The 27,001-nt window shown below is 34.7% G+C and overlaps 6 protein-coding genes across 13 annotated transcripts; 4 read left to right on the top strand and 2 right to left on the bottom strand.

Moving 5' to 3' along the window:
- Window positions 1-33: 33 nt before the first annotated feature.
- LOC124948121 (cell division cycle protein 27 homolog) lies at window positions 34-5,905 on the top strand. 2 transcript variants are annotated; one of them, XM_047491281.1, is made up of 13 exons: window positions 34-226; window positions 712-787; window positions 867-1,014; window positions 1,092-1,475; window positions 1,616-1,937; window positions 2,008-2,196; window positions 2,276-2,522; window positions 2,662-2,842; window positions 2,941-3,166; window positions 3,265-3,392; window positions 3,473-3,794; window positions 3,870-4,017; window positions 4,107-5,905. In XM_047491281.1, the coding sequence occupies exons 1-13, from the start codon at window positions 203-205 to the stop codon at window positions 4,238-4,240; spliced, it is 2,529 nt and encodes an 842-aa protein (XP_047347237.1). In that variant the 5' UTR covers window positions 34-202; the 3' UTR covers window positions 4,241-5,905. The 2 variants fall into 2 exon arrangements, with proteins under 2 accessions (XP_047347237.1, XP_047347236.1); XM_047491280.1 differs by having other exon boundaries at window positions 35-226; window positions 4,104-5,905.
- A 143-nt stretch (window positions 5,906-6,048) lies between these two features.
- On the top strand, window positions 6,049-8,171 carry LOC124948125 (phosphotriesterase-related protein). Its single transcript, XM_047491291.1, has 8 exons — window positions 6,049-6,261; window positions 6,351-6,469; window positions 6,529-6,688; window positions 6,774-6,964; window positions 7,038-7,196; window positions 7,269-7,433; window positions 7,511-7,731; window positions 7,818-8,171. Exons 2-8 carry the CDS (start codon window positions 6,442-6,444, stop codon window positions 7,947-7,949), a joined length of 1,056 nt encoding a protein of 351 aa, XP_047347247.1. The 5' UTR covers window positions 6,049-6,261; window positions 6,351-6,441; the 3' UTR covers window positions 7,950-8,171.
- Window positions 7,710-26,981, bottom strand: LOC124948124 (sensory neuron membrane protein 1-like). 4 transcript variants are annotated; one of them, XM_047491290.1, is made up of 16 exons: window positions 26,839-26,981; window positions 26,618-26,734; window positions 25,848-26,005; window positions 25,573-25,772; window positions 25,109-25,311; window positions 24,730-24,985; window positions 24,431-24,642; window positions 24,109-24,335; window positions 21,766-23,946; window positions 21,410-21,641; window positions 19,824-21,323; window positions 19,277-19,495; window positions 19,025-19,186; window positions 18,306-18,548; window positions 16,130-17,904; window positions 7,710-10,596 (listed from the first exon to the last, which is right to left on the bottom strand). In XM_047491290.1, the coding sequence occupies exons 2-9, from the start codon at window positions 26,723-26,725 to the stop codon at window positions 23,727-23,729; spliced, it is 1,584 nt and encodes a 527-aa protein (XP_047347246.1). In that variant the 5' UTR covers window positions 26,726-26,734; window positions 26,839-26,981; the 3' UTR covers window positions 7,710-10,596; window positions 16,130-17,904; window positions 18,306-18,548; window positions 19,025-19,186; window positions 19,277-19,495; window positions 19,824-21,323; window positions 21,410-21,641; window positions 21,766-23,726. The 4 variants fall into 4 exon arrangements, with proteins under 4 accessions (XP_047347246.1, XP_047347245.1, XP_047347243.1 ...); XM_047491289.1 differs by having other exon boundaries at window positions 16,130-17,998; window positions 18,083-18,548; XM_047491287.1 differs by having other exon boundaries at window positions 16,130-18,548; window positions 19,310-19,495.
- Window positions 8,296-10,114, top strand: LOC124948128 (ras-related protein Rab-32-like). The gene is made up of 6 exons (XM_047491294.1): window positions 8,296-8,644; window positions 8,894-8,926; window positions 9,140-9,236; window positions 9,345-9,401; window positions 9,488-9,732; window positions 9,814-10,114. Exons 1-6 carry the CDS (start codon window positions 8,542-8,544, stop codon window positions 9,936-9,938), a joined length of 660 nt encoding a protein of 219 aa, XP_047347250.1. The 5' UTR covers window positions 8,296-8,541; the 3' UTR covers window positions 9,939-10,114.
- Window positions 10,517-19,117, bottom strand: LOC124947673 (G-protein coupled receptor moody). The gene is made up of 9 exons (XM_047490156.1): window positions 18,997-19,117; window positions 13,430-13,583; window positions 13,207-13,347; window positions 12,919-13,089; window positions 12,622-12,749; window positions 12,382-12,535; window positions 12,107-12,306; window positions 11,753-11,938; window positions 10,517-10,596 (listed from the first exon to the last, which is right to left on the bottom strand). The coding sequence occupies exons 1-9, from the start codon at window positions 19,115-19,117 to the stop codon at window positions 10,517-10,519; spliced, it is 1,335 nt and encodes a 444-aa protein (XP_047346112.1).
- On the top strand, window positions 17,696-24,136 carry LOC124948122 (G-protein coupled receptor moody). Of its 4 annotated transcripts, XM_047491282.1 has the most exons (6): window positions 17,696-18,782; window positions 19,331-19,695; window positions 19,866-20,078; window positions 21,412-21,650; window positions 21,747-22,062; window positions 22,159-24,136. In XM_047491282.1, the coding sequence occupies exons 2-6, from the start codon at window positions 19,639-19,641 to the stop codon at window positions 23,080-23,082; spliced, it is 1,749 nt and encodes a 582-aa protein (XP_047347238.1). In that variant the 5' UTR covers window positions 17,696-18,782; window positions 19,331-19,638; the 3' UTR covers window positions 23,083-24,136. The 4 variants fall into 4 exon arrangements, with proteins under 4 accessions (XP_047347238.1, XP_047347239.1, XP_047347240.1 ...); XM_047491283.1 differs by lacking the exon at window positions 19,331-19,695 and having other exon boundaries at window positions 17,697-18,782; XM_047491284.1 differs by lacking the exons at window positions 19,331-19,695; window positions 19,866-20,078 and having other exon boundaries at window positions 17,702-18,782.
- Window positions 26,982-27,001: the final 20 nt, after the last annotated feature.

Consider the following 27,001-nt stretch of genomic DNA (forward strand, 5'->3'; position numbering starts at 1 on the left):
AGACATAGAGACAAAGTTTTTAGTACGTTGGCTAACCTTCTCCGTGAAGTCAGTTGCTCACTTCAAAAGGAATCCGACAAAAGATGGACTCCTGAAGAATTTTTATATGCATCGGTTGTTCGACTTCGGATTTTCCTAATTAAATTTCATTAGAACTGTTAAGATATTATTCTTTTTTATGATCACGTCCACGGTGTAAACGATGATTGTGCAGGAGCCAGTGCAGGTAAACACAGCAGATATCCTGAAGAACTATAGATGACGTATAATTTTTAGATGGGGTATATCCACACTTATTGATATTGACGTCTCAAAATTAAGGGCATTCTCTTGTGTATTTACTTAGTAAGAAATGTTGATTTCTGCAAATTATGAAATAATTTTTAGTTATTTTTTTTTTTTTATTATTAACTACATAAAGAACTTACGTTGTTTTAACATTTATTATCTTATATTGTGTTCCTTGAAAACTGTTACTCCAGTGATATTATATGGAAAAACAAATATCTATGAATAATTACGATAGTTCATTAAACGCGCGAGTTTTCGTCATAAAAATTTCTATCCAGGCAAACTGTTGAATGTTTAATTACTTATTTTTTTACACATTAATCGAGGAGTGTTTATGGTTGTGTTTATATATTATGATTGTGTAATAATGAGTACAATAGTATCACATTGATTACTTTCTTTTTATATTTTCAATTCCAGGCAGCCATATGGCACTGTTTAAATCATTATGCTTATCCAGATGCAATATTTTTGGCAGAAAGATTATGCGCTGAAGGTAATAACATGTCTTTTATCATTTTAATATTCAAAAATTGCTTTTTATGCGGATGATAAATAATTAATATATTTTACAGTGGACACAGAAGAAACATTATTTCTTTTGGCAACTTGTTATTATCGTTCAGGAAGAATTAGACAAGCTCACGCTTTACTTTCTAAAAAAGCACCTAGTTCTGCACAATGTAGGTTTCTTTTGGCTAAATGCTGTTATGATTTGGAAAAGTAAGTGAAAAGAAATATAAATATAACATTTTTGATCTTATAATTTTTAATTAACAATTTTAATTTAATGTCTTCAGGTATGCGGAAGCAGAAGCAGCAATTATTGGTGGATATTATAAGCAGTTAAAAAGTTTAGAAGAGATTACAACTCAATTCGGTGAACAGGCATGTTTTTCACTTCAGATAATAGCTAAAATTTATTATAAAATGATGCGCACTACTAAAGGCAATGAAGCACATAAATTGGCTTTGAAAATGAATCCATTTTTATGGCATTCTTTTGAAGAATTGTGTAACGTAGGAGAAAAAGTAGATCCAGCAAAGATCTTCAATCTGGAAAAATTAGATAATTTTGCTATGTGCCATGGTGTAACACCAATTCTAAGTTATATTCCAGAACCTGATTTTATTGTACCTGTTAACAATACAAATAGCACTCCTACACCAAACGGCACTAATAGGTAAATATTTGCGTTTTTTATTTTCTTTCTTTCTTTTTCTTTATTCTTTTTTCTTTATTTTTTTTTTCTTTTTTTTTCTTTTTTTTTTCTTTTTTTTTTTTTTTTGAATCTTAATTTATGATGACAATAATTTATTGTAGTACTCCTGTGCAAACTACAACCGCAACGATCATAAATAACGTAGCACCTAGTGTACGTTTGTATTCGTCTATAGAAGAAAATCCACAAAGTATACCAACACATTATATTCATCCTTCTTCGATATCACCTCGTGCTAAACTTCCTCGATATCGGAGTATGTTTAGTAATTCTATGAGTCCTCTTACACCTAGTTTTGGTATCCTGCCATTGGAAAGCAACACGCCTGAACCTACCGTTTTACCTTCTCATACGACTCTTACAGAAGCGAATGACCAAAAAAGTTTAGCAAAGTGTGTTAGTAATTTGAGGGCTCACGTAGGGGTAAGAGACAATATGTAATTGTAGATTTTCTTTAAATTGTACAGTGAAATGAACTTTATATATTTTTTAGCAATTTATTTCAAGGAAGGAAACACCTTTACAACAAGGTAAACCAGTGTTTTCCCAATCTGGTAATGCAAGTAATACTGCTAATATAGTCACAGTAACACCAAGTACTCCTGCACCTACACCACCTACTCTTCAGGGTACAAATGTTAGACGGTCATCGAGACTATTTAGTCACAGTTATTCGGTTAAGGTAAGCATTATTAGAATTGTATACGCTGCTTATTTTGATAGTATAGTTATTAGTAATAACCAGTATATCTTTATCACAGGAAAATAATAAGTCACCTAATAGAAATAAATTTGCAACACCTAAGTCACCATCAAGAAAAGCAAAAGCAAGATTATCCAAGACAAATTTAAATAAAACTAATTTTAATGACTTAAATGAGAGAAATCGAAATGAAAAAGAGAAGAATGAAACAATTACGTCTGAAAAGGCTGTGGCAAATGTAAATGCATTGAATAACCAAAGTAGTATTGCTCATTGTGCTGTGTCATTGCAAAAACAATGTGCTGGTAAATTCTAAATACTTTATATAATATTTTTTTTTTTTTTGAAAACAAAAAAGTGAAATATATATATATATATATACACATATATACACATACACACGCGCGCGCGCGCGCATATTAATGTGTATTTATTTATTTACAGAAGGTTTAATGTCTTTGTTAAAAGAACTTGGCATGGCATATCAACATATAACCCAGTACAATTGTTTGCAAGCTATTGAGATCCTTAGTGTTCTTCCAACGCAACATTATAATACAGGATGGGTACTGTCTATGTTAGCACGTGCTCATTTTGAGATGATAGATTATAAAAAATCAGCTGGGCAAGTGATACTATATTATTCATTATTAAATATTAGAAATGTATCAAGTAATCTATATATTAAACAGTTCTAAGTTTAATTTTATATTAAACTCGCAGTTATTTTGCCGAAGTCAGACAATTAGAACCTCAGAGGACTGAATTAATGGAAATATATAGTACAGTTCTATGGCATATGCACGCAGAAGTACAACTTTCTACCTTGGCTCAAGAACTTGTTTCCGAAGATCGTAATTCACCAGCTGCATGGTGTGCCACTGGTAATCTCTTTTCTGCTCAAACTGAGCATGAAACAGCGATCAAATTTTTCCAAAGAGCTATTCAGGTATATAATTAAATTATTGATCATGAAAAGTATTGCTTAATAATAAACAAAGTCATTGTGCCTACTACAAAATAAAATACTATCTTCAAATTTTTTAGGTAGATCCTAATTTTCCATATGCATATACACTCCTTGGTCATGAATATGTTATGACTGAGGAATTGGATAAGGCAATTACAGCATTTCGTAATGCAATTAGGCTTGATCCCAGACACTATAATGCATGGTAAAATATTAAAAATGTTATACTTTGTAGTTTCATAGTTTCATAAAATAATATATTTTCAATGTTTATTTGTATTTTAGGTTTGGCTTGGGAACAATATTTTCTAAACAAGAACAATATAGCTTAGCAGAATTACATTTTAAACGAGCTTTGCAAATAAATCCACAGAACTCGGCAATTATGTGCCATATAGGTGTTGTACAACATGCCCTCAAAAAAACCGATCAAGCTTTGAGAACATTAAATACAGCTATTATTAACGATCCCAATAATACTCTTTGTAAATTCCATCGTGCAACCATTAATTTTTCAATTGGTCGGCACGCGGAAGCATTACGAGAGTTCGAAGAATTGAAAAATATCGTGCCCAAAGAATCTCTAGTCTATTATTCGATAGGAAAGGTAAGGTATTCTTTATTCGATGTAATATCGTTATTATTCATTTTCTTCTTTACCTTATTTTTATTTTTATTGAAGGTGCATAAGAAACTAGGAAATACTCACCTTGCACTGATGTACTTTAGTTGGGCAACAGATTTAGACCCAAAAGGTGTAAATAGTCAAATAAAAGAAGCTATATTAAGTCCGGGTCAAGGCGATGAAGATTCTCCGGGAACACAATCAGGCAGGTTATCAAGTCTAATCGTTTGTTCTTTCATTTTGTCTTAATAAAAATATCATCATTTATATTTCTTTCGTCGTTACGTATAGCAGAGGAACAACAAATTCAGAATAATAGTTCTATGGAACATGAAACTGATACAAACAGAGAAGGAAGCGGGCCGATACTCGATGGAAATGTTCCTCCTGTTGAAGCACCTGCTGATGACAGTGATGACAGTTTATGAAGATGTCGTGTAATGTGGAATGGATTAGTAGAACGAACCGTTGTTTCGCGTTGTTATATATCACCTTCATATTGATTTAATCGAAAGTTTTCCAGCTGATGTAGCTTGTTCTGGATCGATGCTTATTGAATTATCACTAATTTGATTTACATAGGATCTGAAACAATCAAGAACTGACTTTTACCATTTTTGTTACCAGCTTTATAGTATTTTAATGCGTTTCTCAGCCTTGTACTATGAGAACCTGTAATATTTTCTCTCTCTCTCTTTCTCTCTCTCTCTCTCTCTCTCTCTCCCCCCCTCTTCTTTTTTCTTTAAGTAATGAATTAGAATTTATGTTTCGTGCTTTCCATGTCGTTTATGTCAGATCCGATGAGTATGAGAAAAGCAACAATTTACATGAGAAAATTAATGATTGACTTAATCTTTTTCATCGACTTGTACATTACGCGTTTATCTGTATATTTTTTACTATATCGCGGTTCCCTTTTATATTCGTTCGAACATTCGATCATTTCCCTTATGAATCAACTATTGTGTAGAGACTGTACCGCGTTATAAAACCTAAGCGAATATAGTCATAAGCATGCCGTATATAGTTAGGTAATATAATTAATTAATTGCGTAAGGAAGTAAGAGAAGTCTTGTGTAAATGTAAATTATTATTATGGTATATATCTCCCTATTATTTTATTATAATTATATTATTATTATCTATATATAATTATTATCGGTGATTCAAAGATCGTGAAATCATACTCGGCTATAAAGATAGCCGTCGGACGACCGTGCAATTCTCATGATGAGGTAAAACCGCATTGATCGATCAATCTTTTTCGCAAAAAAACACTGTGGAAGACAATTTAGATTGCGAATGATAAATGTCAAAAAATCGATCGAATGGTTGTGTATATTCAATGGCGAATTAATGTACTCGTATTTGCAATACACACATATTGCCGGGACATTTAATCGTACGAGCGAGATTACGTTTCGTATAAATAAAACGTATATCGATATGTTGTCTTTAAAATATACGACACACGCAAAACGTTTGTACAAGCATAAATGCATCTAATTGTTTTAAGGCAGCAGGTAATCGTACATGTTCGTCCTTTATGAAATTGAGGTTGAAACGGCTCTTTTAGAGTTGTGTTAGATTTTTCTTTCTTCTTCTTTTTTTTTCTTTTTTCTTTTTCTTTTTCTTTTTCTTTCCTCCCCCCCCCCCACCCACCGTTTTCTTTTCAACGCGAACCGTGAAACTCGTTTAATTCTTACTTTTATCTAGAAGTAAATATATATTTGAGATATAGTGTTCACTCGGCGTTAAAGAGTTAATGAAAAATCTTACATAAAGTGCGTACACAGTACTATTATTAAATTCCTGTTTAACGCACCGAGTTTCTCGTGCTGGAAACGTGAACATGTAGTTTGATCGCATGAAAAGCGATTGTATCTGTACACACGTATATAATATCGAAGTTATATGAAACGTTACATTGAGTCGAGTATTATTATGTACTGTGTACACCATGTGACATAGTTGTGCACGTGGACGTAGCATTTTATATTGTACACAACTGAGTGAAATGCACGTAACGAAAAATAGATAAATTATCGATTCATATACGCGTACATGTATATATAATACAATCATCTCGTGTATCTTTCTCTTCCTCTTATTTATCCCACCGAGACGAAGTTCGTCCATTTTTTTTTTATTTATTTATTTATCCTTTTATTTCATTTTTTTCTCTTTTTTTTTTTTTTTTTTTTTTTTTTTTTTTCTAAACCCTTCGTCTTTGGGAAATTGCAATACGAAAGCAAGAGGAATCTTATGATTTCTTCGTAGGGACTTGGCGCGATTATTACTTTATAATAAAAATCTTGCAACAAATATAAATAAAGAAGGGGATAATGTATATGTGTTCTCTGCTTTTGAAATACAAGTTGACATGGATTCCGTTCATCTCACCTTCAAATTCAGTTTTTGTATCGTCAAAGATCCAATAATAATAATAGTAAGTAAACATTATATAAGAGCTTGATAAGCATCCCAGTGGTAGAACGATTGGAAAGAGTAAGAGAGTATTCGTACGTTTGTATTTAGGAGGAAAATCGCGACTGGCTTGATCGTGTTCAATATTTTTCCATATATCGTTCCAATTGTATAAAATATCATTGATTTATTTTATATAAATATGAACGGGACTGAAAGTGTACAAACTGGTGAGTAGATTAGTTAACTTTAAATATCTAACGATCTCATAATAAAAAGTTTCGTTTAGTGCTTGGAAGGATAAGACTTCCCGAACTTGGACGAGTTTTGACACACGAACATGTTGCTGTGGACTTTACCGCGTTTTATACAGCACCACCGAATAGATTAACACGTTTCTTGAATGAACAAATCAAGCTTCACACTGTCGGATTGGTGAAACAGTATCCGTAAGCGAAGAAGCGTAATGTGAAATCGTTCGATATAATTATAAAATATTTTACATAATTATAAAATACTGTTTTATTTATATAGGTATAGTAACATGTTTAATATCACATTCAATGACGTCGAAACCGCTTATGCCGTTTTAGAAGATTTAAGATTATTTCGTTACTTTGGCGGTGGTACTATCGTGGAGAATAGTAGCCACGGTTTGAAACGCGATCTTTTATTAATGAGAACGCTCAGTGAAAAGACTGGAATTAATATTATAGCTGGCACAGGTATTTCTTCGATCTTAATTTTACATTTGACATAGCGCTTTTGTATCGATTCGTTAATGTTTGTACATTTAAGGATTCTATGTTGCAAAAGTACAGAATGTTACCACTTTGAATTTATCCGTCGAAAATATGTACAACCTGATCATGAAAGAAATGACTGAAGGCTGTGACGATTGTCCCCTAGTCAAAACGGGATTTATCGGAGAGGTTGGAACTTCTTTGCCGATCGAAGGTACGTTGGAATGAATATTATAATATGCACTTATCGTTTTATTACATATTTAATATTACTTAATTCACATAGATTTTGAGAGACGTTCAATACAGGCTACCGCAACAGCTCAAGCACAATTACGATGCCCCGTTAGTTTCCATCCAGGAAGAGATTCAAGTATACCCGCCGAAATAATCAGAATTTATGAGGAAGCCGGCGGAGATTCGCGCAAGGCTGTAATGTCCCATCTCGATCGTATGGTCAACATTATCTTTGAACTCCTTTTCTATATTCTTTGAAAGATTTATATTATCTTTCATTAAAATGTGCAGGTACTTTTACCGATAAAGACGCTCTGTTAGAATTCGCGGATGAAACCAGATGTTATTGTCAATTTGATCTCTTTGGTACTGAATGTTCTTTCTATCAGTTAAATCCATTGATTGACATGTTATCTGATGCACAACGTGTCGATTACATTCAGCATTTACGAGACGAGGGCAAACTAGAAAGAGTACTTTTGAGTCATGATATTCACACTAAACATCGTTTGGTACGTATAATTAATTTTTTTTTTGTTTTTCTTTTTTCTTTTTTTCTTTTTAACAACTATTTCTATTGCGTTGCTTCTTCACCTAGGTTAATTATGGAGGTCATGGTTATGCTCATATCATTAACAACGTACTCCCGAAATTTAGGATGAGAGGATTTTCTGAAGATGAAATAGAGACATTGACTGTTATCAATCCAAAAGAGTGGCTCTTCTTTTAGATACCATGTTTTTTTTTTTTTACGATACAAAATATAATGGACTCGTTGAATTAACATTTTTATTCGATCGATTATTTTTTATTAATAAATTAAGATTATCTCTTTTTAAATGCCTATTGCACGTATATATCGTATATCACATACATATATCGATGTAAAGAACTTTTTTAAATCCTTTTGTAAATGATTGAATTGTTGGAGAAATAAAATTATTTTCATGTATTAATTGTATAATTTATTATTCTTTCGTTCGAAACGAGATAAATGACGTTTTATTGTTAAGAAGATTTCACTGTCGGCGATACGATTATATATATTCGAACTTTGTGCGAGATCAGCTGTTTACAACGAGAAACAACAAGATAGAATGAGAGACGAAGAAGATAGAAGTAGAGGAACGATATAAACCGAAAGAGGAGGGGTTTGGTACGACCCTCGGAGGTCGGAAAGTTGACTCTCCACTGTTGTTTATCGCTTCTACTACCTAAGTTGAGACTCTACATACTACAAATATTTTTCTTAACGTATTATTCCGTGGATCATTCTTCGTATTCTACGAACGAAGAAAGAACTGGAACGGGAGGAAGAGAGAATGGATACGAGAAAACTTAGAAGAGATTCCGATGTAGTGCTCTCAAATGTTGGACGTAGAGAGCTTCTCTTTAAATTTCTTGTTATCGGTGATTATGGCGTCGGTGAGTGATTATTTTCTTCGTTGAACGTATTACGATTTTCTGTAACCATGTTGAAAAAAGTAAAGGTGAAAAGTTCATGTCAATTGCAACGCGAGCAATCTCCGTCGTACTACTTATTCAAATTTGATAACGTTAATCGACATGCTAGAGATAAGAGAATCGGTCAGATTTGATGTGATATTTATTTGTCACGTTTACGAATTCCATCTTTTATCCATTCGCATTTTCACTTTTCTTCTTTTATTTCAGGCAAAACGGCTCTCGTACGACGATACACAGAAGGTAATCCGACGTTTTCTCTTTAATGTCATTGTACCTTGAGGCGTTTAGGCGGTCGCACGAGATTAGAATGATCTGATGATACGTGCAAGCCATGTACGCATAAGCTGTTTTATCCGCTCTAAAGAAATATATACGTCATTGCACAACTGCTCGTCGCACCTGCGAAGCAGGGCTCTTTATCTGCGTCGACTGCACAACTACTGTCTTTTCCAGGAAAGTTTTCTTCGAATTACAAGATAACGATAGGAGCTGATTTTGCGATAAAAACGCTCAATTGGGATTCAAATACTAAAATAAATTTGCAATTATGGTACTGTCGTTTTTATTATTATAATGTCTTTATTTGTGCGCGAACGTTCACCGTCGCGTAAATCATCAGCAACGAGTCTTAGTGAATGCGACTGTTTCTTACTTTCAGGGATATCGCCGGTCACGAGAGATTTGGATATATGACCAGGGTTTACTACAAATACGCGTATGTCTCCGATGTCATGTAAAAATTCGCCGAGAAGATGATCGGATTAATCTATAAGTCAGTCCTGTCGTTCGTATTTTTATTAGCGTCGCCGCGGCATTGGTTTTCGATATCTCACGAGCGGCGACTTTTCAGTCGATGAAGAAATGGCTAAGCGATTTAAGAGAAAAAGTCACGCTTCCGGACGGATCGAGCATACCCGTTGTTCTTCTGGCGAACAAATGTGACATTCGACATGTCGCCGTATCAACCGAACAGATCGTTAAATTTTGCAAGGAGAACAATATCGGTGAATGGTACATTACTTCGGCGAAAGAGAATACGAACGTTGGTGAGTAACACTTATAACGAAAGAAGAACGAGTGACTTGAAACTTTAGATTTCGCACGATTCTTTATTTCTTGTCTTTTAGACGAAGCGATACGCCACTTGGTGGAAAATGTCCTGAGAGCTAAAATCGAAGGTGGTATACGGGAATCCATAAGGCTCCACGATGGTCCCATAGAGCGTGGCAAGACAGGCTGTTGCAAGTTTTAATCAATGTGTTCCTAAATTGATTCTCCCTTCCTTTCATAATTGAGTTTGGTTTATCATCTAGTTTAATTATCTAAAATATTTCTAAACATATACTAATATAATAAAATCTATCTAAATCGCTACAGTACATGAATATATTTACAAATTGGATTTTATTCCTAAATGATTTTCGACTAGCCCTTTTATTATTATTAAATTATTATTGCCCCCTCCCCCCTCTCCCGCAATCTATCAATGCGAATAAACATAAATGCGTATTACTTATTTCTTAATCTTTACGTGGTTTTACTTTGGTTCAATTCACTGGTATTGCGAATCACGAAGCTCGCTTTCGAACTAACATTATAAATACGCGTTATTGGTCTCGATTTTGTAATCCTACGAGACGCGTCGTCCTTTTCAGTCGGCAAATAATTTACATTTAGTTTCTATTGTTTACGACTACGTTCTACCCATGGTTCGACTTGTTCAAAACTTTGCTTCGTTTCATTTTCTCAAACATTTTCCTTTTTCCTTCATTTTTTGACTTCGATCTTTAAATCCTTCAGAAATCCTTTTGGTTCCTTCAAATAGATCTCCTATAGTGCCTCTTCCAACTGATTATTTTTGACGGGATTCATAGCAATGGAGACGGTCGATACCATAGTCTTCGAGTAATCTATGAAAGCAAATAAATGAAAATAATTATTATTTTGCTTCTTATGTTGTTTCGTTGGTGTTTACAGTCGTTGCAATAGATGAATACATAGGTGCAAGCAAATATTGTAGGCATAAATGATAACAATGGTTGAGTAAGGAGTAAAAATTGTTAAGCATTTGGGAATAATTGTTAACGTTTCAGCGTCTCTATGCATTTCGTATTGAAATTCGGATCGTGCCAAAGAACTTACGTATGAAAAGGAAACGAAATGTGAGACACGTTAATTGTAAAAACGTATGATTTGCACGTGTGAGAGGAATTTTAACATAAAATGTTGAAACGAGATTGCTGATCTATTGACGATAAATCACGATAAAAATCGATTAAAACGATTTTACGATAAATACAGGAAAAATCCTTACTTTAACGATTCCCTTTGAAATAACAAAACTTATTCGCCTCTTTTCGATGAGTCAATAAAAAATCCGATAAGCATATGTCCAATGTTATTACTACTGTATGTGTATGAATTATTTGTTTATCTTATCGCGAATAATTATTTATGAAACGCGGAAGTACCTATGGCGGAATAATTCTTATTATTGCATCCAATTAGAACAGGAGTGCGCCATTACGTATTGATCTTGTAAAAAAATAGGATTGAGTTATAGCGGTACATAGCAATCGAAGCTAGTTGACTAAACGTTCTAATTATATGAAGCGTCCACTTGGCGCACTATACCTTCGTCGTACGTTCAATGACGTTTGCATTATTGAGAGAAAACTTGCAAGTACCGCGAAGAAAAAGTATAATTTACTTATGAGAGCACTAAATATAAGGAATTATTTATTTCATTGATTTTATTATTTGACGATACGTATTTTTTAGACGCGCCAGTTAAATTTATCCCAAAGTTAATATTTTCAAAGAATTTCTTTGCTCGCCGGTACCTGCCGTTATTAAAGTTTATTCCGCCGATGGATCCGTTAACACGTACATACATAGATACATATAGACGCGAACTTGCGAGGTGCAACATGCCTGCACATAGCAAAGACAATCTTAGAAAGCAGCGAACTTGTGCCCTTGACTTACGAAGTGAGCGAGTGGTCGCTTAGCTCGTGTTCGGTCAGAGCTTGGAGAGCGTTACCACGCGACGGTGCTCGAAGTTACCTTGGCCGAAGTCTTGGTGGTGCTGACCGGGCGCACTGCTCCCGAAAGGTGTGAGACTCGCCCTTATCCGCGAACAGCCAATCACGCCAGCGTATGCTTGTCTGTATTGCTTATTCATGATAACGTAGATTATCGGGTTCACGCAGGAAGCGAAGTATAGAAGAAGATACCCAAGAACGTGGAAGCCTGTTAATTTTTTTGTCTTTTTTATCATCGTGAAAATAATAATGATAATGACGTCTTCTCACATAGAGATCATTATTTTTACATATATGCATTACATATATGCTGTAATACATATAAATATTGAAATGGCTTTTTCTTTTTTTTTTTTTTTTTTTTTTTTCCTTTTACCTGGATATTTTACATTAACGTCGACCATCTTTACTATAGTGATTGGTAGATAACAGACTAGAAAGCTAAGGAAGATAGCGAGTACCATCTTCGTAATTCTCCATTCGCTACGTCTTTGTTTGATCTCTCTGGTATCTCTACCAGGTGTGTGCGGTGACTTTATCGTTGGTGTTGCGTGTTTTCGCATCCTCGACTCGGAGCTGTATAAATAAATGGGAGTATTACCGTAGAACGAAATAATCGTTTCTATTTACGACAAAATAACAGAAACGTACCTGTGAACGACCCAGAATATTTTTGCATAACACCCGACTATAACTACGCAGGGTATCACGAAACCCGTAGCGAACAAAAATCTCTTAGAAGTATGACCATGATCGTCTTTGACTATCGAGCATGTTTCTAGATACATATCATAATCAAATTTTCCTAGAAGGAAAGACAAAAATCATGTGAGGTGAAGAATAAAAGTGAAACTTTAATATTTAATTTCAAGAATCATAGTATCATCCTACCCCAAACGCCTAACAACGTTGGTACCTGCATCGCGTAGGCGAATAGCCAGCAGAAAATAATCATCGCAGCGATCCAGTGCTTTTTATAAATCTTACTATATATTCCATGATGGGCTATCATGATGTATCTGAAGATACGTTAGATAATATTATATTATAAAAGCCCTACAAATTTCATTCCATTCTAATTAATTTTACAACTATTATCGAATGTATTATTATATTTGAGCTAATACAGCTATATCAATTTTATTATTCTTAAGATCTGATCCGGCGATTAGAAATAAAAAATATTACCTGTTAATGGTGATAGCAGCTACGGACAAAAGACTGACTCCAACGTTTCCGTACCTCAAGAACGGTACGAGGACGCACAACGATCTAATATCCGCCCAACTTGCATCGACGAATCTAATAGAGTCGAAGGGTAATACTAACGAACAAAACACGAAATCTGCCACGCAAAGGCTACAAAGAGTATATTAAATGAAATTAATTATTGAATTAAACAACTAAAGTCGTTATATGTGCATATGTGTATATATGTGTGTATGAGGAAAAAGAATGAATTTTACTTCGTTGTACCTTATTATGAACGCTGCTGCAACGTTACGAACTTTTGGATATTTGCAAAGGGCAACGATGGTAAGAAGATTACCGGCTAGGCCTGTTATCATAATCAGTATAGCCACGATCGCGGCAAATGTCCTTAATGGCCTCGGAAATCTACATTAAATATTGTAAATGAAATATAAGTAGAAAAGTTTGCGCTTAATCTTGAGATAAAATTAATTCAGATTCGTCTTACCTTGAAAGCTCACCGTCAATGATATTACCATGAGTAGTATTGTCCGTCACGTGTGACGGCCACGTGGCCATCGAATTCGTGTCAAAGCCACGAAAATTTTGATTTAATGATTCCATCTTTATTCTATCGGAGCCAAAGGGTTCTTTGATTGGCCCTGTGACATTTAAAGAAAATCAAACTTAAATTATTACTTATTTTTGAAGATACATCGAAGAGATTGTTTTAACGTAAATTTAATTTATGAAAAATCTAAAACGTTAATGTAACGAAGAATCGAGCTCCCTTTTTTCTTTTACTTCATACCCGTAGAAATCGTTTAGTTGAGACAAGATTAAAAGGGACGCACGATGAAGCATAAAGTCAGGAACTCATTAATCATAGAATTCGAGCCGTCGCGAGAGGTCATTATTATTTATAGGGTTATCCGAAAGGAACGTTTACGAGAACGGAAGTAAGTTGTCCTGAAGCTTAAGAAGGATAACATAGGAAGCTTATGGAATATTAATCGCCTTTGATCTGTCCTAGTTGTAAAACCGAGTATAAAATATTTTCTAATGTATCTACATTTATAAACGCAATATTGCGCTTGGCTAAATGATAATATCTGATAAATTTAACATTCGACACGATACATGAGTATTCATTATTACTTATTATACGGTATACATGTACTTTTATTGTAAATATGTATACTGAACGAAGATCATAAGCCATGCAACATAAGAAATATGTTATATGTTGAAATATGAAATATCTTCTTCAAGTTACTTCTGCAAATATTGATACCTAATACGAGCTTCATCACATGATCGATCAAATTTATACGTATATGGCATCGAATAACAGTTTTATGCTGATACATGTATCGAATGTGCCGAGATATTTGCTTTTTAAACGCATGAGTTATGATACGAAATACCCATCGACGAATAATACCTGTATAAACGAGATTTTGATAAACGAGTAATACCTGTACATGGAAGAAAATAAAAAGAGAAGTTATCATCGATCGAGGACAGCGACATCATAGTTATTTGAGACTATGCTGGATTTGGTAAACTGAGGTCAAACTGTGGTGCATTAACCTCGATTGAGTTTAATTAAGAGAAATTAACAGACACCCGGTACTAAGCGTCCCCTCGTAGCAAAAAACACGTTGAAACTCATGGGAGACATGAGAACGCGCGGATATGTTCCTTAACTCGAACTCTTTTATAGTTTTGACACGAGGCCGTACATGGTGTCGACCGTATTCAGCTTTATGGGAGTTGTAAAACTAGAAAAAATAATACGCGTATATGGGTTAAAGAATTATCTATGGGAATGTAGTGTAAAATAATATGCCTCGTTATCGATGAAACAGGAGAGCTGGAAATTCGATTTATATATATATATATATATATATATATATATATATATATATATATATATGTATTTCGTTTCGTATCCGTGTACATTTCTTAAGATTTAATACAAAGGCGAAATAATCCGATTGTTTAATCGTCAACGCCCTGCATATGCGCGGCAGTTTAGATAAGGAACTTCTACGACAGTGTCATTGGACGATTAACAACATTATTGTCGTTTGTGCTCTTTGTAAGTGTTTCATCAATATGAGAGCCGTTTTCTTTGCCCGATGACGTTCGCATTAACCGCTTCGTACGGAGTCGGTGCGAAGTCGGTTCTCGTCTAATAGAAGTGACAAAACGAAGAATTCATCTGAAGAATGAGAACTCGAGACCTACATAATGCCGACCCCGTATTGCGATCTTCTAATGATGATAAAAAACGATAACATTTCCATTATGTGACACGATGCGTATGGTTAGCTTAACGGCTTTTGAAAAGATGAAAAGAAAAATTAATTCACGCTTTGACTAGGGGTCTGTTATTGTGAGGAGCTTCACGCATTTTCATGATTGGACAAGGTCATGTTTAGAATATCAGGACACATTTATATCTTATACGTTTCGCAATCGCATATGACGAAATCACAAATCCACCGAGAATCCATGAGGGCCCGTAACAAACCACAAGGAAATAGGATGGACGTCACGTTTGCGTTCCATGGAATTCACAATCTGACGTCACTAAATGATTTCCGAGTTAATCACGCGGCGAATGGCAATGAATGAGTCAACTTGACTCACGGTGAAAGTACCTCAGAGTGCAGCGGTATTGCTCGTGTTGTTTCTTCCTATCGTACGCGCGAGACGCGATAATCGTTTGTATTACTCGCCTCTATCGAACAGAGTTATTTTCATGTGTGACACCTGCTGCCACGTATAAGTATCAATCATTCTAATAAGATTAAAACATTGAGGGGTTAGAAACGCGTTATATACGATATATCCACCTACAACAAAACCCCACGTGCTACGTAAATATGAACAGAACATACAGTATTCCGTGCTCTTGTCAGCTATACTAAAATCCTTGAAACCATATTAAATAAGAGACAAAAGATTTGTATATATTCGTAACAATGATCTTTCACGACATCGTTTCACCCACTGAGATCCCTTTTTTTCTCCCATGCATTCTCACGAATTGTTCATCTCGATCGTCCACTTCGCCCGTCTATCCCTCGCCTGTTTTTTTTTTTGTCCCATTCTTAGCATTGGTCCTTCAAGATCACAAACTCCAAGAAAGTCGCGTTTCGAAAGTTAAAAAATCGAAAAAACTTGTTATATCTCTTACCACAAAGGATCCGTAATCGTTACTACCACCGCAAGTGGATCATCTTGACGTTCCGTCTTTGAAGCGCACAGAACAGGATTCTGAATTCGCCCACGTTCGTAGAAACTCTCGATTTTATCCTCATTCGTAGTTTTCACGAACTTTCCTCGTGATCCTCATTAAAAGTATTACAACGATTCACGTACGAGCTGATGATTCACACAAATAGAATAAATATATCTATAAAATATTAATTTTGTTTAAACGAAAGATATTCAATTTTTTTTCTTTTTCTTTTTTCTTTTTTTTTTTTTTTTTTTTTTTGAAATATGAACGATTATAACTTTTTACAAGGTTTTATATAATGACACAATAGCGATTCTTTGTATCAGGGAACACTCTCGTGTTACAAATGTTTAGAAAGAATGAAGTCGCGCGCGTCACCGTCACTTTTAACGAACTGTCGGCAACGGGTAACCTCCCGTCAGAACTTACGCGACCACACTGGATACGGGCCCCACGATGAGTGGGGGTGGGGGGTCTTCCCACATGGAAAACTGGAAGGGGAAGGTGTTACGTTCTTTACTGGATAACGAAAGCAACTCGTAGTCCCGTCGTAAGTAACTGCAGCTGCGTGCTCGAGAAACCGACTGACCCAGCAAGATGTTGTCTTCCTACTCTCCTCTTCGATTAGATATTTACAGTGATAGTTTCTTTCGAATACTGATATCTTATATCATATTATGCTATTCTATTCGACAGCAACTTTCGATGTTCTGACTCAATTGTGTAGAATAAATTGCCAGAAATAATCCGAAGGTTCATCAACTTGTGGAAATATTGATGATAATTCTTGGAACAAGTATGCCGATCATCATAGATCTAGCTGGATAAATTCTTTATTGGGTGGTCAAAATTTCACTTGGACCCGCATAAGCTTGATCTTCAATGGTTCTGAGTTTTCATCTAAATAAATCATTGATAAAATCTATTTTCTTTCTGATGGAAATTATGTCTGTGAAAAGGATTAAAAGATTTAATTTGAAAGTATTACATTTACAATATATGCGTATTTAAGTTGTATGAGATATTTTTTCACTATTGTATCGAATTCTATGTAAAAGGATTCTATATAAAAGATCATATACTCGTGAATGATTAATAAACGAAACTCCAAGTCTGAAGTGTTCTTCAAACTTAGTGAAACTTGCATTGATCAAACTCGAAGATAAAACTACATCTTAATTTTCCCACGATCTGCATCTGATCCGGGAGATTTTAGATTATCGTTATAGTCTGGAATAGACTTTATTCGATATTGGTGCATCGCAATTGCCAAATTATTGGTCAATCGCGATAATAATTTATTGTAATGATCGTATCGTTCGATCTTGTTTCTATAATAGATTCCTTTGAACCCGCATGACTTTATGATCTTTCAGCTGAAAATGATTATCTTATCGAACGATTATTGTTTTAACATTTAAATACATTGAAAATAAATTTGACAATAAATAATGATATCCTACATTGTTTCATGCAGGAAATGTACGTCGAAAAAAAAATGTGTATGTTTAGTATTTTATGTGTAACTCATGAAATAAAAATTTTTAACGTGTTTATAGGAAATAATCACGATCTATTTAGATAAAATTCACGAGCGATTAATACAAGCATGTCAAAGAGAAAAGGAATAATAGTGTCACTTCCGACTTCGTCAGGGGTCGCAGTCTTCCCTCTTCCGTTACGCGTGCTCGTATACATCTGGTTTCTCCCCTTGCAAAGTGTACCACAGTCTGGTAACGAAATGTAATTATTTTTAAAAAGGATGTAGGGACCGTATTTTCAGTGGGTCCGATCGGCTGTAGGCGTATATTTGAACAATAAACCCTGCTCAATCAAGTTTTATGAATTAATATTGCCGTACAAAGAATAAAAAAAAAAAGCAAAAAAAGAAAAACAAAATGAATGTACTTCTGTGTCTTTTAGCTAATTCCGCACATTTTGATACGTGCCCACGCACGTAAATCATTTCTTGCGCAATATCGTTCTTTCAATCACAAAGAACGTGACTCCGAGAAGGCACCTTTTCTTACATACATACATACATCGGGGCATAGTAATGCTCTCTATTAAATTGCCAACGCCTCCGCTTCAATCAAAGCGATGATACATAAGTAAGTTCACTGATTCAAACCTTGATTTCTCGTGCGTTTTGAGGAAGAGTTTTAAATTCAAGAAGAAAGTCACGTCGACTTTCCTAGGAAATTAGCATCTTGGCGCACGCGCAGCATCCGCTTTTCATTCTAAAATCTGACGGATCCGGGCGACTTACATTCAGTCGACTCATGGAATTCGCCGGAATGATCTCGATCGTATTTTAACTTTGTTCCAAATTCGTATCACTTGGTAGGAAAATAAATTCATAGTCTAGATGCACCTGAAATATTAAATTAAAAGACACGTGTGTAGCGTTTGACGTTGCCGATACCAATGTCAATATGAAAAGTGAAAAGAGAAAGAAGAAATTTAAGACACCATTTATTTTAATAAGGATTCGAAAGCATCAAGTAGCCAATACCTAACAATGTTCATATAGTTATGGAATATTGTCGATGATTGATTTTAAAAACAAGCGAAGCCAAGTACTCGAAGTGAATCTTATTAAATCAAGGTAAGACGTTTATTAAATAATTCATCGTAATTATAATTACCTTTGTTATTTAAGATATCAAAGTAGAAATTTATTATAAAAATATGTTTATATATAAATATATATATATATATATATATATATATTCATATAAAAATATGTTAGATATTTGATTAATATAGACTATAAATCAAAAGAAAGGGGGAAAAATATCTCTCGCAATATGAGAGATAACAGTCTTGTTGATCCATAGGTTTAACTACCTTGGTGGTTATCTTTTTATGATCTTGAGACAACGCTAGCAAATTCCAGTCGGCCTGCATATGCAACTGATTAGTTATTTCTTTAAACCGCATACTACATCTTTTTCAAGTCATTATTTTTCTCGGCGATTTTCGAATAAAAAAAGAAGAAAATACATGAATCTGAAAAATGTTGAAATTCTCGATTAATGTTTAATAAACAACTCAATACAATCGATATAATTCGCTTTCTCCTTTATGATAGATATTTACATATATGCCTTAAGTAAATCATAGTCGCTTTACCATCGTCCTATTACTAAACAGCTTCTTCTCTAAGTGAGATTTTATTTGGGAGACGATAGGAACGTTTCTCAAACGTTTATTCTCGCTCAAAAGAGTTTATCGTCTCGGATGGCGAAAATAGATCTCTTTCTCTCTCTCTTCCTTTCCGATGCCCCGTTGAGAGAAAAAAGAGAACGATTCCAGCTCCTGCGAAAGATGAAGGAAAGAGAAAGTGAGATTTAGCGAGGGGAGCAAAGGGATGTACGAGCAACCCATATGAATGTGCGTATCTGCACGTGTACGTGAGCTAACGATGAAAGAAAATCCAAATTACGGGATGTTCACATTAGATGTTTTGTGAGCTTTACGTTAACACCACTATAATGTGTATAGAGATCGGAAAAAGTGTAAGTTGTTTTTAAACAATCCAATGGATCTAAGCCTTTGGAATACTAAGATAGATCAGACAAATGGATTGCCCGTCTATCACTTTTTTACACGATTATATTCTAAACGCAAAAATAAAATTTTTTACCTTGCACATCGACGAATATTATCGATATAATCGATTCTACAGATGCTGGAATATTGGATGGGAAGCAACAAAAGTGATCTGAACAGGAGCAATGTAACGATCGAACAGGTCCTACAGGATCCAGGATCAGTGGTTCTTTTCATTGGTTATCCACCGTGGCTTTTGTACTTTGCCGCTGGCTGTTGTATTCTCTTTATGCTCATTGGCATTCCAGGGAATCTTATCACCGTGGCTGCTCTCTTTCGTACCAAGAAGGTCGGTCAATTATTCTCTCTTGCAAGAGTCGAGCAGACACCGAATTTTCTAACGAACGCAACGACACGAAACTCCGGCGGTTTTGTCACGCATACTGCTTGTCTCGGTACTTAAATTTCCGGAACATACTGAAGTTGCTATGAACGTCAGAGGCTCACCTCGAATCTCTCATCTTACAAATTCTTCTGTCTCGAGAATACACCCGTATGAGTTACATTGTATAAGTTTTTGGTAACATTGTCACGAGCTTGAATATTTTCTTCTTGGATTATTATTAAAATGTATAAAAATTTACTGTCGAAATATGTAAAGATTTTCATTTAAAAACAAAGTGAAAGCTTTAAAAGAGATAAAACATGAAGTTACTATGTAACCGAAAGTTTATCAATACGAAGAAGTAGTAGGAAAGTACCAATTTATGTGGACGATTGATTAATATATCTTCGTTGCTTCGTTCCCTTTATTATTCTTCCTTGTTTCTCTACTTCTATCTCTATCTCTTTCTCACGCGCACTCTCTCTCTCTCTCTCTCTCTCTCTCTCTCTCTCTCTCTCTCTCTCTCTCTCTCTCTTTCTCTCTCTGCCGTAAGTGGCAGATGGCGAAGAGCAAAAGGAGCCAATGATCGAAAGGTCGTCGGCACATGCACCATTCCGATATAAAACGTGGCTTTCGAAGTACGTCAGATGCAAACCCGGAACGAAGTTAAGTTTGGAAACGATGGTGTGCGTTTACGCGCACACGTGTCCTCTGTTTCCATGAGCTTTCATGTACGTACGAATACTGTACGTTGAATCTGACAGTCGATATAATCAATGATCTCGAATTAAACTAGTAAGGCCTTCGTGCTTTACGTCAATCCTCACCTGTCTTGCTACTTTTGTACTCGAAATTCAACATTAAGCGAACACGTGCTGATTTTATTATGCGATCAATGTCACACACAGATATAATCGTTATTTACATGAAATATCTTCTCTTTCTCTCTCTCTCTCTCTCTCTCTCTATCTATCTCTCTCTCTCTCTCTCTCTCTCTTTTATATACCGGCATTTGATTGAAAAGCGAGGGCAGGGTTAGACGTAACCACGTCATTACGGTTAAGTTCCTTATCGCATGCAACTCGTTTCACACACGTGTATAACGTCTGCCGACTATATACCATATTATCTATATTATCTCTTGCATTTTAGTATACACTTGAGATTCGTTGGAAGATTTTCTAGCGCTTTTCATTAAAAAATATCTCCCTGTAAAAAACGTATTAACCGATAGATAATAATTGTTTGTAATTATTAATGTGATTTTTAATAAAATAATTGGATTATTTCCTTACAGTTGAAGAACGCCACTGCGATATTCATAATGAATTTATCATTTTCGGATCTCCTGTTTTGTTGTTTTAATCTACCACTTGCCACCTCAACTTTCTGGCATGGATATTGGTTGCATGGAGCATTGCTGTGTCGTTTATTCCCATTGCTGAGATACGGCCTCGTAGCTGTCAGCCTCTTTACCGTTCTGTCGATCGCAATTAATCGTTACGTCATGATCGGACATCCCAGGCTCTATCCAAAGTAAGTACGTTATATTTTGATAGACGTATATAAAAATTGAAAGTGCAATAAGTATAATTGAAAAATATAACAAAGTCTTTGCGTCTATGTCCGCAGACTTTACAAATCGAAATACTTGATACCAATGGTTTTGGCAACATGGATCCTCGGTTTCAGTTCTTTGATCGTCACGTGGTTCGGTCATTGGGGCCGTTTTGGCTTAGATCCTGCAATAGGTTCGTGTTCGATTCTTCCGGATGTGCATGGACGAAATCCAAAGGAGTTCCTTTTTGTATTAGCATTCTTGACTCCCTGCGTTGCAATCGTAGTATGTTACGCGAGAATCTTTTACATCGTCCGTAAGACAGCATCGAAAAGTGGTAGACAAGATAAAGTATCTAACACGATTGATGTCGGCGACAGGAACCGCGAGGTACATAATCTATCGTTATTTATATTTATATACGTATATTTATCATTTGATTTAATAAATTTCTTCTTTGAAAATTATGATATTTCATGATCGCAGCAACGATCTGTCACACCGAGATATCAGGAGGAAGAATTGTCCATGCTTGGTTCGAGTTGCGTCGCGGCAGGACTTTGCGTTTCATTTTCTAATCGTCAAACGAAAGAAGAACAAACTTCGCGAATTTTTAACGGACAGACTTACGAAGAATCATCCTTGGGAAATCCACCTTCGTCCGAAGAGGACTCATCGAGAAACGAAGAAAACGATTTGCAAGAGGAGAGTTCAATTGGTCACGATCCATCTGTACAAGATAAGGAGAGAATAGCTTATGAAGGCATAGAGGACATACCGTTCGCTGATGATCGCGACGCAGACATCAGTGATACGAACATATTTCTGAGCACTGATCCCAGAAAGATCAAGGACTTTACTGAAAAACCGACTTTGAATGCTAAAAAAAGACTCGAAGGAATGGCAAGCCGTGCTTCTTTTGTGGTCGAGTCAACTCTTTGGATTCAAAGAATCACAGAGTCCGGGACGCGATTGGAACGTTCCGAAACGTTTGCTAGTTCAAGATCAAGTAATTCTGATCGTCGTATGAAAACAAGAGGTAAGGTATTTCGCCGGGAGTCCAAATTCAAGAGCCTTGGTAGATTGCGAAATATGGACAATGGGCCAAGGATGTCAAGGAAAGATAAAAAACTTTTGAAGATGATACTTGTTATCTTTTCATCGTTTCTAATTTGTTATTTACCGATCACCGTCACAAAACTTTTTAAAGAGGCCGACGAGTGGAGGGGCCTCAATATCGCTGGATATATTCTCATTTATTTGACAACGTGCATCAATCCTGTCGTTTACGTTGTTATGAGTTCCGAATACAGAAGTGCATATAAAAATATGTTACTCTGTAGGAACGAGTCTGTCTCTTCGGCGAAGATGAAAATTTCGCATAGGATTGTTAGAAAACATTCTATGTGAACTTTATGAATTTAATGAAATTTACTTAAACTATACGCGTGTGTGTGCGCGTGCGTGCGTGCATGTGTGTGTATAATAATTGTGCAAAACTCTTTGAATCTGAAGAGAATTGTCATGGTTTTACCACGAGTGTACCTTAAATAATTCAATAAAAGAAATTACAGTGCGAAATTAGAAATAAACGCGATTTAATAAAAAACAATGTATTAGTTTTCTTACTCGCATATTAAAAGAAAAAACGTGTGTATTTGAGAGAATCTTCGATTTTTAAATATAGGAAGAAAATATATGTAACTTAAATATGTCTTTCAAAGCAAAGATTCAATCTTCCTTTGGAAAATATACTAAAAACTATAGGTACATCCTACTTATAATATGAATTAAGTTAATTTACCTAATAGGATAGAATTTCATAAAATGTGACGTTTTTCGAGTTTACATTACATAAATTGACATTAAAATTAAGGAATATTAATTAAAAAAGAATTCACTCCACGCAAACTCCACTTTTTAAATGATTTTGAAATAACTTCGATTTTATATACAAACTTTAAAACATTATTTAAGACTTTAACAAATTCTCGCATTCGTCTGTTAATTTATTGAAATTACGAAGAGATAAGTAAAAACGAAGAAAATTAATTTTAATATCGGTCCAAATTCGGTGGAACAGCTGCCGCCTGTATGGTGCTAATATTCATTGTTTGCCATTTTTTCTCGTTACTACTATCCTTCCTGCTGTCACTTTGAGGCGTTATCTTGCTTATATCTAGTTTGTTTTCCGATTGTTTATGTTTAAAATGCAACCCGGCCGCTGTTCCACCCAAACCCATTCCACCAAGAACCATTAACCATTTAACGAATCTGAAATTCGTTTGTATCGATATAAATGGCATTATATAAATTGTATTATATAAATTGTACGTAATCGATATTATATTACAACGCAACTATCATTATCAAATATCGATTTGTATCTAATGCAAATCGTATTAAATAATAAATTATACGAGTTATTGTACTTACCCCACAATAGAGATTGCTTTAAAAACAACTTTTACTTTTTTCACAAATTCATCATCAAGGAGAATACCTTCTTCAACCCAAAACAAAGGAAACAAAACTTCAGGAAAGTTCTTCATTAATTTGAATTTTTCAATAGGTTGCAGCTGTATATTGAATTGGAGTCTTTTATGAGCACTTAAGGGTGTAGCCGTCATTGGTTCAAAATCCATACTAATGTCGTGTAGCTCCTGTATAAAAAAAAAAAAAATATATATATATATATATAAATAGATAAATATTTTTATATTATATTTAATCATCGAAGGTCCTTTGTTTCTTTCACCTGTAGTGGATGTAGTCCGCCCACTTCCTGAATATATTTTTCATCGGACATATAAAAATGCGGTAAAGAAGCGATCAAGGGTGCTCCCACGCACTTTGTCAAATCGAACAAGTTCTTCGATAGGCACGTCTCTGGTGTAGGACAAAAACATTTCTCGCGAGGATTTGTGCTCATGTCTCCAAAATCCGCGGTATAATGATAAGTATTTACCCCTAAAGTATCATAGATGATATCAGCGAATGTCTTTGCGATTGAAATGTTTATGGATTTGAATTATAAAAGGTTGGAAAAAATACTACCTTTGACTTTAGTTTCATGCGAGTAACGAGCTCCCAAACTGCGACATATATCCGGGGAGAACGATACAATGTCATCTTCCTTTGTTAAAAGAGGTGGAAAAATGGTAGAATCAGTACCATTGAATTGATTGCAATGATCTTCACCCCATATTGTCAACGCTGGTTTGCTATCCCATTCTAATACACGTCCAACGTCTTTAAAATTTTTAATACCACGTAATACGCGCAATCTTTCAGGCAAGACTGTTCCATTTTTCTTAAAAATAAAAGTATTGTTAATATACATATATATTATATATATATATATATATATATATATATATATATATATATATATATATATTAGAAAAATAAAAGAAAAATATATATTTATACGTACAGCGCCAAATATTGCAAATCTATAATGGTCATCACCATCGCTCATTAAATCTTTGCCTTCCGATTTCAAAATACTACACACAGCTGAACCCGCGAAATCTTTCACTGAACAGTCCACAGGTAAACCATCGAAAAGTATTTCTCTTGCTTTCACCTTTACAAATATCGAATCGGGTTTTTTGAAGATGCTATCCACCGCTTTGTCTAAATAAATTATATATGAGTCATTTTGAGATACAATTAATTTAACTCCGATCAGAACATGTTCATGTCGTCTACGGAAATGGCATTTCATGCTATAGAATTGGAAAAAATAATTTCTCATTTTCCTCTTTAAGTTTCACAACCCGATAATGACGCGTTGTAATTGTCGATGACCTTAAGATTTGATCGAAATAAAACAGTGATAGATCCACGATAGTTTGTATGATACTTTGTACAATACTTTGTACTAATATAACTCACTAAGAATTCCAATAGCGGATGGTTTTTCTCTCAAAGTGGTCACCACCATTGCCAAAATTAAAAGATGCGGAAGCACAAGTTCCTCCTCGCCCGTCAGACCATTACTCTTCGACGGATTGAAGTACCAAGTCGCTTTTAGACTGTACTCGACCGAATCATCTTCTTCTCTATCCACAAGATTAACTTTTTCTTTGTATTCACTGTAATATATTGTTATCAAAATGAATATATTATTACACGTTTCGTTCTGGCACATCGTCAGTTGTTGAACTCACTCGTAAAAAAATGGTCCTACTTCTTTAACAATAGGCTTTTCTCCTTGTGCAATTTCCTTTGGATTCGTTACATTGAAAAGATAGATCTTAAAATCGAGAGGTAATGGAAACTTCGACCACATTTCTCTCATTTCGGAGTTCTTTTTTAGAGCTATAGCCTAAAAATAGTGCGACATATAAAGTTATAAAGTATTCGATAATCTTAATGATAAAAATAAAAAACATTTGTAATCTTACATCGAGTAAAAATAAAAAGAGAAATGATATTTCTTTATTTTTAATGTCATAGTGTGACAATTCTATCAAAGTATAACTTACGATAATAAGACGTTTCTATCAAATGATTTTCTCTAATGAAAGACCCGCATTTACGGATATGATACAACAGATATGTCATGAAGAAGTAATAGAGATGACAATAGAGATCAAGGATTTAACCTGTGTTATAAAGTATCTTTCGAAAAATGTAGCAGTCATTGTGCAATTATGAAGATAATGAGAGGTGAAACGTTCCCTTTTTAAAAGAAAGAATTTAAATAGAAGTCAACGATAATTAATGCGATTAAATATTAAATATCGTATAGATGGATGACGACAGCAATCTGCAAAGCGAAAATAAATAAGACATTAATGACGAAAATCATAAGAATAGAATTATTTGTCGTTATCCTTAAACAATGGTTGCAATGAAGAGAAAAATTAAAAACGTATATGTTTATTTTTCTTTTTTTTTTCTCTCTAATCGATATTGTTTATCCCATAAAGCTTACTGATTTAATTTGTGATTTGAGAAGAGCAGGAAACCCCATCCAACCGAAGGTAATACCTAAAAAAAAGAGTACACCACCGCCAATACCAAGTTTCTTTATAAGCTCCATTTTGGATCTCTATAAAAATAAGATTTGCCGATTAGTATTGTTATTATGTTTAGAAAATAAAATAAAAAAACATTAAATTTTATAGAAAAAAGAACATATATAGAGATAATTACGATGGAACAAATATAATAATCCAACTCTCCCCGATCGTCGATTCTCTAGAACTCCTTCTAAGAAACTGCTGCAAGAAGTCTGACGTTGTTCAGACCGAATCGGCGTCGGCGCGTACTTTCTTCCTCTTCCTCTTCACTATCTCCTCACCAACGAAGACTCTCG

The sequence above is a fragment of the Vespa velutina genome, chromosome 3 (assembly GCF_912470025.1).
Source record: "Vespa velutina chromosome 3, iVesVel2.1, whole genome shotgun sequence".
Classification (NCBI taxonomy): domain Eukaryota; kingdom Metazoa; phylum Arthropoda; class Insecta; order Hymenoptera; family Vespidae; genus Vespa; species Vespa velutina.

What these genes read in the sequence shown, in the direction of transcription:
- LOC124948121 (XM_047491280.1), top strand. Translation starts at nt 203, where the DNA reads ATGATTGTGCAGGAGCCAGTGCAG. An exon ending in GTCACAGTTATTCGGTTAAG is followed by an intron (nt 2,197 to 2,275) that starts GTAAGCATTATT and finishes TCTTTATCACAG; the next exon opens with GAAAATAATAAGTCACCTAA. An exon ending in GATTATAAAAAATCAGCTGG is followed by an intron (nt 2,843 to 2,940) that starts GCAAGTGATACT and finishes TTAAACTCGCAG; the next exon opens with TTATTTTGCCGAAGTCAGAC.
- LOC124948125 (XM_047491291.1), top strand. Translation starts at nt 6,442, where the DNA reads ATGAACGGGACTGAAAGTGTACAAACTG. An exon ending in GACTGAAAGTGTACAAACTG is followed by an intron (nt 6,470 to 6,528) that starts GTGAGTAGATTA and finishes AGTTTCGTTTAG; the next exon opens with TGCTTGGAAGGATAAGACTT. An exon ending in GGATTGGTGAAACAGTATCC is followed by an intron (nt 6,689 to 6,773) that starts GTAAGCGAAGAA and finishes TTATTTATATAG; the next exon opens with GTATAGTAACATGTTTAATA.
- LOC124948128 (XM_047491294.1), top strand. Translation starts at nt 8,542, where the DNA reads ATGGATACGAGAAAACTTAGAAGAGATTCCGATGTAGTGCTCTCAAAT. An exon ending in TATCGGTGATTATGGCGTCG is followed by an intron (nt 8,645 to 8,893) that starts GTGAGTGATTAT and finishes CTTTTATTTCAG; the next exon opens with GCAAAACGGCTCTCGTACGA. An exon ending in AGGGTTTACTACAAATACGC is followed by an intron (nt 9,402 to 9,487) that starts GTATGTCTCCGA and finishes TATTTTTATTAG; the next exon opens with CGTCGCCGCGGCATTGGTTT.
- LOC124947673 (XM_047490156.1), bottom strand. Translation starts at nt 19,117, where the DNA reads ATGCGGTTTAAAGAAATAACTAATCAGTTGCATATGCAGGCCGACTGG. An exon ending in CGTTAATGTAAAATATCCAG is followed by an intron (nt 11,939 to 12,106) that starts GTAAAAGGAAAA and finishes AAAAATTAACAG; the next exon opens with GCTTCCACGTTCTTGGGTAT. An exon ending in CCACCAAGACTTCGGCCAAG is followed by an intron (nt 10,597 to 11,752) that starts GTAACTTCGAGC and finishes TTGCTTTCATAG; the next exon opens with ATTACTCGAAGACTATGGTA.
- LOC124948122 (XM_047491282.1), top strand. Translation starts at nt 19,639, where the DNA reads ATGTTTTGTGAGCTTTACGTTAACACCACTATAATGTGTATAGAGATC. An exon ending in GTATAGAGATCGGAAAAAGT is followed by an intron (nt 19,696 to 19,865) that starts GTAAGTTGTTTT and finishes TCGATTCTACAG; the next exon opens with ATGCTGGAATATTGGATGGG. An exon ending in TCGGCGACAGGAACCGCGAG is followed by an intron (nt 22,063 to 22,158) that starts GTACATAATCTA and finishes TCATGATCGCAG; the next exon opens with CAACGATCTGTCACACCGAG.
- LOC124948124 (XM_047491287.1), bottom strand. Translation starts at nt 26,725, where the DNA reads ATGGAGCTTATAAAGAAACTTGGTATTGGCGGTGGTGTACTCTTTTTT. An exon ending in ATCCGCTATTGGAATTCTTA is followed by an intron (nt 25,312 to 25,572) that starts GTGAGTTATATT and finishes TAATTTATTTAG; the next exon opens with ACAAAGCGGTGGATAGCATC. An exon ending in GATTTGCAATATTTGGCGCT is followed by an intron (nt 24,986 to 25,108) that starts GTACGTATAAAT and finishes TTTATTTTTAAG; the next exon opens with AAAAATGGAACAGTCTTGCC.